Source organism: Vombatus ursinus, unplaced genomic scaffold (assembly GCF_900497805.2).
Source record: "Vombatus ursinus unplaced genomic scaffold, bare-nosed wombat genome assembly UNPS02012998.1, whole genome shotgun sequence".
In the NCBI taxonomy this organism is placed as follows: Eukaryota; Metazoa; Chordata; class Mammalia; order Diprotodontia; family Vombatidae; genus Vombatus; species Vombatus ursinus.
Window position 1 is genome coordinate 36,649 of NW_020952776.1, and position 10,672 is coordinate 47,320.

Below are 10,672 nucleotides of genomic sequence, written 5' to 3' on the forward strand. Positions count from 1 at the left end.
AGTAGCAGGCCTTCTTTTTCTGTCTAAGCAGAAGAGGTCCTGGGCCCACAGACAATCTAAGTTAAAGCCCTTAGATTCAAGAGGCATCCTTACCTGGATAGTTCCTTCTGGCTGCTCCCTTCCCTCTGAAATGGCTCCTCTTTTTGTTAGGTTATTAAGGGTCTTTGCCAGGCTCCTTTCTTTATCAATTCAATCCAAACCTTTATTAAGCATCTACAAAATGCAAGGCCTCTTGAAAGAGAGAGCAGCAGGGCTGGGTCTTCTGAACAAAGCAGGAAAGGGAATAGCTACACATTCTGGGGGAAAGAATGCACATGGGAAGGTAGAGATGGACAAGAAGAAGGCTGAGGATAGGTAGCAGTTTACATAAGGGAAAGCTAAATTATGTGAGGGGTGGGCAAGTAAGAAATGGGCTGAGTTAGGAAGGGGAGAAGAGGGTGCAGGAGCTGATGGAAGAGGAGGAGGCAACAAGCGCCGGGCCGCTCTGGGAAAGAACAAGAGAAGCAGGCAGGGTCTAGAGGACAAACGGGACGACGGGGGTGGGGTGGGGTGGGGTGGGGATGGGGAGGAGGGAGGCGACAATCGGAGCCCGGTGGGGGAAGGGGGGACAAGAAGGGTTGAGTCTGGAGGGGAAGCCGGAGACAAGCAGGCCGTGTCTAGAGGACAAGGGAGACCGGGTGGGAAGAGGAGACCGCAAGCAGAGTTGGGTCAGGGGAAAGGGACAAGCAGGGGCGGGTGGCATAAGACGGGCCGAGTCTGGGGTAGAAGCAGGAGACCAGCAGGCCGTATCTAGAGGACAAGCAGAACTGGGTGGGGAGGGAGGGGACGCGACAAGACGGACGGTTCAGGGGAGAGGTGACAATCAGTGTCGGGTCTGGGGGGAGGAAGAGGCGACAAGCGGGCACGGAAAGGACAGGGAGGCCACAAACTGAGCGGGGGAGGGGAGACAATAAAGAGGCAACAAGCAGGGCGTGGCGGGGGGCAACAACAAGGAGGTGATGACAAGCGGGGCCAGGTTTCCCCTCCGCCAGGCCAGGGTCCCCAAGTGTCAAGGGAGGACCTCGGAGCTCCAGTAGCTTGTCAGCCAATCAGTCGAGAAGTCTCAGCAGCTTTCCATACGACACGGCGAGAGGGCCTCCCTATTGGCTACACTGCTGCCCGATCGACAGCAGCTCAGACCAATAGAAGTGTGCTATTTTTTCCTCTTTAATCTAGCAGTTTTTGCGTCTCATACTGCGCATGTCCGCCTCGATTCAACGCAGAGGTTCCTTCCCCATCCCCCTACACCCCCGTGCGTCATTCTCCGCTAAGGAGCTGCGGTTCTTAAGTGGAAGTAGAAAGGAAGCTGATATTTTGGAGATCTTTTTGGTGGCTCATGGGTCCCCTTGAAAGCAAAAAAATTTTAAAAATTGGGTGAAGACAAGACCACTGCCCAAGACAGAGGTCTCTTGGGTGAACTTTGATGCGTCCTTCTCCTTTATCCTGAAATCCAAATTCTCAGCAAGTCTTGGAACGAGGTCACAGCTGGGAGATGCTTAAAGATCCCCTGATTCAGCTTCATTTTACAAAGGAGGAAACAGACCCAAAGAGGGCGAGTGGCTTACCCAAAGTTCCATCAGCAGTCATCACCGGCTGAGAGGGCACCAAACCCAAGCCGACTCCTGTTGCTGGGCTTTTTTATCCCAGATCTGGCAACCTTTTACTCCCCTCCTCTCCTTTTCAGCCTTATTGAACCTTTTTGCTTTTATATTACGGTAATTTCTAGATATACTCCCCGGTCCTCCCCCAGTGAGTTTTTCCTTGTGTAAGCCCCGGTCAAACCGTTAAACACTTGTAACAAAGAAAAACAGTTAGTGAAAATCAACTGATGTAGCTACCGGTGTGACAGGATGTGTAACATCCCGTACACAAAGTGCTCCGTCTTGTTAATGAAAGAAGGGAGACCAGCGTTGGTCATTACAATTTATATTGCGTTTGGCTTCATTCTAGTGTTCTTTTCTTTAACTCTAGGGGATCTTAACCGTGTGTGTGTGTGTGTGTGTGTGTGTGTGTATGTGACTCCTTTGGCCATCTGGTATGCGGAAGCATTTTTAAAACCTTTTCAGGTAAGAATAAATAATGGTTGTTTTTGTTTTTGTTTTTCCCAGTCTGAAACCCTTTCCAGAGTTTTTGCTTTCGGAAGGTAGTTAGTACAAAAGTAAGGCCTTTCTTGGGGAAATGAATTAAGTAAGATTATTATCTTCTCACCCCCTGAAAGTGAATGAGCTACTGAGTCGTCTAAGGACAGTCTCCCCTTTGCTCCTCCCCAGAATGATTTGACTCTGTGATCGACTCTTTGCAGTTTAGAAGGGGTTAAAATTCCACATCCAGAAAAAGAACTATGGAGTCTGAATGCAGATCGAAGCATGCGATTTACTCTCTTTTGTTGTTGTTGTTGTTTCTTATTTCTCGTGGTTTTTCCATTGGTTCTAATTCTTCTGTACAACATGACTAATGTGAAAATATGTTTAATAGGAATGTATATGTAGAGCCTATATCAGATTGCATGCCCTCTTTGGGAGAGTCGTGGAAGGGGGAGAAAATTTAGAACTCAAAATCTTATGGAAGTGAATGTTAAAAACTAGAAATCAATTAATTAAGTAATTAACTTTTTTTTAAAAAAGGGTTAAAATATAAATGGAAGGGAAAAGGTCCTTTTGCTTACTACAGGATCAAGGAGTGGTCCAGGAAGGAATGGACTGGTGACTTTGGTACTTAATTTGTAATGTTAACCTCAAACTAGTTTAATATATCTTTTCCTTGTTCTAGATTCCTACCAATGTCTTCTCAATTCATCTTGTGGTAGAGAGATACATAGGAGAACACAAGGGAACTATGCCAGTTTGGACATATCTTTAAGCCAAAATTGACCTGGATATTAATATTAAATTGTTTCTGGCAGACTTGTACCTAAACACAGAGTACAGTATTAATATGTTTTCTTTGGCAGATGAAACCTCTGTTCCCCTTCTCAGAATAATATTTTTAAATGCATAAAATATATAGGGTAATTATTAAGGAAACCAATTATATAGAGTTATCAGAATATTTTAAAAAAATTCACAGACCTCAGATTAAGAATCCTCCATTTTACATATAGACAATTCGCTCCTTTTCTTCACTCTGTTGGTTAGTCCTCACACTACACGTTGATTCTTCTGCTGAACAAAATAAGCACCTACTATGTGCTGGCCATTGTGTTCTTTCTTTGTGATGCCTCTTGTATCTTCCCTTTCCATTCCAGGGGCAGCTGTTCTGGCTCAGGCCTTCATGGCTTCACCCCTGGAGCAACAGCCTTCTGCCCCATTTCTAATCTACCCTGCACCTGGCTACCACCAGATTCCTCTTTCTCAGTCCCAGCTTTCATTAATATCCATATTAGCACAACTCATATTTGCCTGGGTACACTAGTTTAAAAAATGCTTTTCTCACAAAGAAGTAAGGGAGTCAGTGGAGGTATTAGGTTGGCTTGGAGTCAGGAAGACGTAGTTCAAATCCTGCCTCAGACGTTTGATCAACTCTGCAACTGAGCAAGTCACTTAACTTCTTTTACCCTCAGTTTCCTCATCTGTAAAATGGGGATACTAATAGCTATCTCACTGGATTGTTGTGACCAAATGAGATGATGTAAAACATTTTTACAAATTTTAAAGTTTTACATAAATGCTAGCTATAGCTATGTCATCATCATCATTTTTAAGAGGAGGAAGCAGTCTCAAAGAGATTAACGGTCACACCACTAGTAAGTATTGGAGTAGAGTCTCCAGCCTAGGTCTTTTGGCTCCAAATGTGGGTGCTCCTTTGTTTGCTGTTGCTGTTTTACTTCGTATCCATTGTGTGTATCCCGTGTGCACAATACTTGGCACTTAGTAAGTGCTTCATGCTTGTTGACTGTTAACTCTTTCCAAGCTACCTGGCCCCTCATCATGTCACTCTGTTGCTTAGAAACCATCCTGGAGTCCCAGTTACCTCTCCAGAATCCAGTTTGCACCCTGGCTGACATCCAAAGTCCAGCCCCAAGACCTTGCCCAGTCTTTCTCTCTCTCTTTCTGGTCTTACCTTTCCTCCTCCCTATACAAACTCTCTGTTCCAGCCTGGCCTATCTCTTCCCCTCTCCAGTAGATTCCTTTGGGCCATCTCATCTCAAAATCTGACCCATACTTCAACACCCAAACTTCAGTCTCTCCTCTTTGATGAATCTCTCCCTGACTACCCCCAAGGTCTATGTTGGACACCATTGTAATTTCTCTGTTCTTTGAATCCCTACTGAACATGCAGTCAGAGCCTCCTATTTCCCTCTTATCTCACTGTTGAATTCCTGGAGAGTGGAGAAACATCACTGGTCTCTCCTATAGACTGAGGTCAGTAATTTGCCCAAGGAATAGGGAAGGGGAGCGGGGCAGTCATTAACCATGGGCTCATAATCAAAGCCATGTTGTAGATCATGAAATGCTAGAGTTTAAAGGGACTACATAGAATCATAGGATTTAGAGCAGGAAGGAGACTTTGAAGATCAAGTAGACCACCTACCCTTCACATCCACTGCCTATTTTACAGATGAGAAAACTGAGGCCCATAGTGCCAGAGTGACACACCTAGGATCATGTAGCTAGTGAATTGCAGAGCCACCATTCAAACTCAGATTTTCTGACCCCACTCAGATCTAGGGTACGGTGACCATCTAGATTCCCACCAGACTCCGCCAATGCTGGGCAAAATTCAGAAAGATGAGGAAACAAGAGGTCATTCCAGTAGGTCAGGGTCAAGGCAAACAAAGGCCTGGAGCAGAGAAAATAAAGTCACACCAGCCAGATAGGTCTGTTAAGGCCTCACTTTAATTGGAGACACCACTGACATCCCAGTAGACAAAACACCAGAGAATTGCAGAGCCCCCATAACCACCACCACCAAAAACCACCCCCCCTCCATCATCCCTCCAAGGCCAGGGGGGTGGTCAGAGCCCTTGGTGTGGTGGGAGGGGGTGGGGAAGGATCTCTACCCCCTCCCCAGCTGCTCCAGGGCCTTTGGTGAGAGTTGGCTGGGCATGGGGACAATGGCCAAGAGCCCCTTTCCTTTACCCAATTGCTGGCCATATTCCCCTATCCCTCTAAGGAAGAAGGGAACAAGATCTGCCTCCCCTCTTCCCACAACATATCTCATGAGAATAATAATTGTAATCATAACAACGACTCTACACTCTCTCACTTGTCTATATTACACATTATAAATACACTGGGGGCTGCCTCACCAGGAGGCAACCCTGTCCTGCCCTGCCCTGCCCTCCCTCTCCAGGCCTCTTTCTCTCTCAGTGGCCAGAGGGGAGGACAGGACAGAATGAGACTGGACTAGAGGCTGGGAATGGGGATGATTTGGATGGGGAGGGGGCTGGTTTCCCTTTGTTCTGCTGGAGAATAATTTACAATCCACTCTTGCGGTATGTACAGAAGGTGGAGGCACAGCCCCCACCCTTACCAGCTGGACAGAAACCACTTTCTTTACAAAAATAAACCCTGTACAAGAGCCCAGGGAAGGGGAAGGAAGGGGAGAGGAGGAGGTGTGAGGAAGGGCATGGGATCCACTGAGGCAGAAGGATCAGCACAGGAAAAAGGAGGGAGGGAAGAAGAGAGTGACAATAACTCCTGTTTATATAGAGGGCTTCAAGGTTTCCAAAGCACTTTCCTCACAACAACCTTGTGAGGTAGGAAGTGTAAGTGATTTTTATCTCTGTGTTAGAGAGGAATAAACCAGGGTCCAAGGTCACACAGCTAGTGCCAGAACCAGGATTTGAACCCAGGTCTTTCTGAGCACCCCAAGGACTATGCTCTTTCATCAAACGGAAATGACTAATGATGGACAAAGGAAAGAAAGGAGGGAGAGATGGAGAGCCAGAGAAGTGGATGGAAGGACGGAAATGGACCACCTGGATGAAGGAACAAAAGAAAGGGCTCGTTGCTGCTACAGTACTGTGTATGATCAGAATTGGCAAGGAGGAGAGGTGCAGCAAAGGAAAAGGAATATCACTGCCCATTTTCTACCTCCACAGCCTGGGGGAGGGACAAAGTTCCCTCCAGAGCAGACTCCACCTCCTTCCCTGGCTGGGCACTTCTAGATGGAAAGGAAGAGCCCTATCTTTCTGACCTGTGGCCCAAAAGCCCCTCAGCTCCCAGTGGTTGGGGCACCTGGCAGAGGCCAGAGGGAAAGTACGGACAGGGGTTACCAGGAGAAGAGGCAGCCTTGGCTCCCAAAGGAGCAGGAGTGAGAGCTGCCAGGGGATGGGAGAAGGGGAGGCGTTGGGTTGGGGTTTGGGTCAGGTGGGATTTATTGCTTGGAGCTCCCCCCCATGGGGGGCCAGCTGGGGAGGGGAAGAAGAAGCTTGAGGGGGAGCTGCAGTCTCCTGAGCATGGACCCTCTGCTCCCCAGCTCCCCTCGCTGTCCCCCCAAGGCCACAGGGAGGGGTTAAGGCAGAAACAAGGAGAGCAAACAGCAGCTAGGTGGGAGGGAGGCTGAGCTTCCCCCTCCACCCCATTACAGAGGCCAAGAAAACTCATCACACCCTCCAAAGGCAAAACTGAGGCCTAAGGAGAGGTTGGGCTCAGGGGAGGGGGAGAGGCAGCCCTTCCTGCCCTTTCTGTCCCACCCAACCCACACACACACACACACACACACACACACACACACACACACCAGAGTTTTTGGCAAAATTAAAAGAGCAAAGAAAGTGGCTCAGGGTGCTGACCACACCGCCCAGCCCCCCAACACACACACCCTTCACCCCAGCCCTACTCCCCACCGTATTGCCAATCACTGCAAAATAAAGAGGAAGACTTCCTGAAGGTGATATAGCCTGGGGTGAGTGTTGGCTAGGAGACGGGGTCCCCTCTCGCAAAGTGACCCCTTGCTCCCCCTAGGATGGCTATGCCCAGCAGGGGGCACCCCAAGGCCTACTCACAGCAGGACAAGATAGAAGTTAGTACGTGGGCACAGACTATGCAGAGGAAGACTGAGCCCTAGAGGCTGGGGTAGGGAAGGGCATCTACAGTTGTTGTGTTTCATTCCCTTTTTTTCTTTTTCTTTTTTTTTTTTCTAAAAACTTCATAGTTAAAAACGGAAAAAATATCCCCCCCTTTCCCCTGCCCTCCCCACCCCCCTTCCCCTCCATCCCCCTCCCCTACCTCTAACCCCACCACCAAAAAACCCAGTAGGGAAAAAAAAGAAAAAGGAGGGGGGGAAATATTTTTCTTTTTTCTTTTTTTTCGAAACTGCAAGTTTTTGCTGCTGCTTCCGGAAAAAGGTTGAGGTGGTTGGTGGGGATGGAGGTGGAGGAGTCCAGGGCCGGGGAGGAATCAGGGATGGGGAGATGTTGCTCAGGATGGACATCCTGGGTCCCCTAGGCTGGCTAAGTCTTGGACCTCTTCGGGGGGTTCTTTCTCGGCTTGCGGGGAGGCTCCGGCCTCGATCATTTCCTCGTCGTCCTCTAGCTCCTGGGGCGATGCTAGGGGTGGCTGCTGTGTCTCTTTGTCGGGTGTAGACTCCTTTGGGGGCACTTCGTCCTTCTCCATTGTATCTGGTCTTTGACAGCTCGGTTGAATGACTGAAGCTCCGGACACACTTAGGGGCCTTGTTGAGGGTGGGGCGGGCAGGCTGCCCTTTTGGAGGCCGTAGCCTAGACCTACCCGCCCCCCCTCGGGGGCTGGCTCCTCCTCTTCCTCCAGTTGGCTGACTGTCTTTGTGGAGGCTGTATCCTCCTCACTGATCAATTCAAATTGGAACTTGTCCTGGCCCTGGCCAGGTGGCTCTTCAGGGGGTGGTGAGGGGCTCTGTGGGATAGCACTGTGGTACCAGTCCCGATTATCCTCCAGCATGTCCAGAATCTCCTGAGCATCAGGGTGAACGAGGTCTGCCCACGTCTCCCATAGTGGATGCACGATGTAGTCGATGAAGCCCACCTGGGGTCAGGGAGGGAGCGGGAGAATCCCCCTGTGACCCTTATCACCAGATAATGTGGTATGTGACCCCCAAGTTTCCTTGAAGCAGTGAAGGGTTACTCAAGAATACTAGGGGGGGACTAGGCACCCCATTCAGAGGCCCTTTGGGGCAATATCTTGTGGCAGTAATGGGGTAGGGCAGAAATTCCCAAGGGGCCACAGAAGGGGAGGAGGGGAGATGATGTCCCTTGGAGAACATGGAGGGTCCTTTGGGAATAATGGGTTCCTGGGCATCCCTGGAGGGCTTAGGGAGTCACCTAGACATGGGAGGGCAGCACCAGAGATTTCAGAGCATAGGGAGGGGGCTGGTACCTGTGATTTCTCCACAGATGCCGTATGTTTGTCACACATGGGGCTAATCTCCATGCCTCTCTCCCGCTCCTTGTCTCCCTGGCGGAAGAACTCTTCCATGATGCGGTCAGTCCATTGCCTATACAGTGCCAGTGGCTTTGTCGGGTTGCTGAGGTCAGCACAGTGCACCATGTTCCGAAGGACCTGGGGGATAGACAGGAAGGCTCCTTCAGCTCTGAATGATCAGAGGGCTGAGGACTAGAAGTCCTGGGCTGTAGTTCTCCTTTTGTCCCCGAGGACTAAGTATCCCTTAGAATCCCAGCATTGGAAAGTATTTAAATAGAAGGTAATTCATTCCAACCCCATCCCAAGCAGGAATCTTCTCCCACCTCCCTAACAAATAATTATCATCTAGAGTCAGCTTCCAGACTCTAGTCTAGTCCCGAGTGGTGGAGAGCTCACTCCCACATGGGGACAGATCTGTAGTTGCTAGAGTTTCTTCCCTTGCCTGGACCTCAATTTCTCCATCTGCATAATGGGAAGAACAATCTGTTTGCCTCAGCTCAATCCTGTTGGCACCCAGGGTTGATATATGGAAAAGTGAAATGAGAGAGTGAAGAAGGTTCTGGGGAGCTGTCTCAGGTAGGGAACTTAGCATGGGAATGCAAGAAGTTTCTCAACCAAGGATCTTCTCATCTCCAGAGTCCTCACTGAGTGGGTGAAGGGTGCCCCAAGGATTTATTCCTTACCTGGATTCGGTCCGTATAATTGTCCAACAGCAGGACCCCTGAGCTTGTCACTTTCTTAGTTTCCACCATGGTCTTGAGGTCAGCCAGAAGGCTCATGTGTTTGGACATATCTGTGGCCAGCACCTGTAGGTGAGGGTGTGTTCACTAGCAGGCTCAGGACACCCTGTTTCCTCACTATAGTTAAACTCTAGCTCTCTGATCTCTAGTCATTCCCTGCCTCCAGCTTCTGTCTACTCCTCCCAGCTCACAGTCTCCACTTGATCCCAATTCCTGTCCCCAGCCTCCCCCATCACCGAAGTCATAACTAATCCTAGGGTAAATTTGATTTGAATATGCAAAAGAGAGGAAGGATGCAGACAGCGACCTTGGGATACCCCCAGACTACCCTGTGTTGCTATTGCCACTGATCCTGGGCATCTTGCATGGGGCAGATCCCCATACTGAGTAGTAGTCTGCCCAGACAGGTGCAATTGGATTGGTGGAGTAGAAGACAGGCCTCAGTACAGAGCTCCAGAAGGGAGGTAACAGCTAAGGAACACCTGGGTGGTGTCTGCCTGGGACTGGACAAGCAAGGGCCCCTTCTCACATTCTCCCCCAGTGTGTCAACATGGAGGAGGCAGAGGGGCAGTGGGCATGCATCCTTACATCCATGTATTTCACATACACAGGTCAAGGTGCTGATTACAGCTCCATCAAATCCCCAATCCTGACTCCACTCACACTGCCCACCCAACTACTATGTCAATTACCCTCCCTACCTTCCATGTTAATGACCTCCCAATGATCCTTCTCCCCACTCCTTGTACTAAATCAATGATCACCCCCAGAGCTTTAACTAGGCATTATAGTGCTGGGTTTTTGGGGGGGGACTAGAATAGTCTACCCCATTTGAATGTAGTCATTCTGGGCCTAGGAGAGGCAAAGCCCTCAAAGCCCCAAAACCCCAAACCCTAGGAGGAGGTGGCGGTAGCAGGTGGCTCCTACCCTACTCCTCCCCATGTTAAGAGAGAACCCAAAGCAATAGGACTCTGAAAACTGAACAAGAGAGCAAGAGGTCACATTTCTTTTTCTTTTGCTTTTTGGTGAGGCAATTGGGGTTAAGTGACCTGCCCAGGGTCACACAGCTAGTAAGTGTCAAGTATCTGAGGTCACATTTGAACTCAGGTCCTCCTGACTCCAAGGCCAGAGTTCTATCCACTGTGCCACCTAGCTGCCCCTAGGAGGCAGCTTTTGAAGATACACGGCTAGCAGCCTGAGTTATCTCAGAAGAGAGGAGTTGGACTGTGGCTCCCAGATATCAGACACTCTCAGGACCCTGGAGCAAATATCCAGCAGACTGGTCCTAAGTACACCTCTGCCTCCTACCACTAACCATCACTCCTGTCTCCTCTACCATTTCAGTGGCCATCACCCTCAGCTCCCCTCCTCCATCATATCATCACCCCAGCCTTCCCTTCTCCACCATGTCAATGGCCATCACCCTCAGCTCCCCTTCTCCACCATATCAGTGACCATCACCCCCAGCTCCCCTCCTCCATCATATCAGTGACCATACCCCCAGCCCTTCTCCACCATGTCAATGACCATCACCCTCAGCTCCCCTTCTCC

General features: G+C 49.5%; 1 protein-coding gene across 1 annotated transcript; it reads right to left on the minus strand.

Moving 5' to 3' along the window:
• Positions 1-7,211: 7,211 nt before the first annotated feature.
• Positions 7,212-10,666, minus strand: LOC114040351 (cAMP-specific 3',5'-cyclic phosphodiesterase 4D-like; the record flags this gene model as incomplete). The annotated part of the gene is made up of 4 exons (XM_027858434.1): positions 7,212-7,985; positions 8,337-8,519; positions 9,065-9,187; positions 10,637-10,666. Coding segments are annotated over 4 exons (918 nt in total), but the record flags the coding sequence as incomplete, so codon positions are not given.
• Positions 10,667-10,672: the final 6 nt, after the last annotated feature.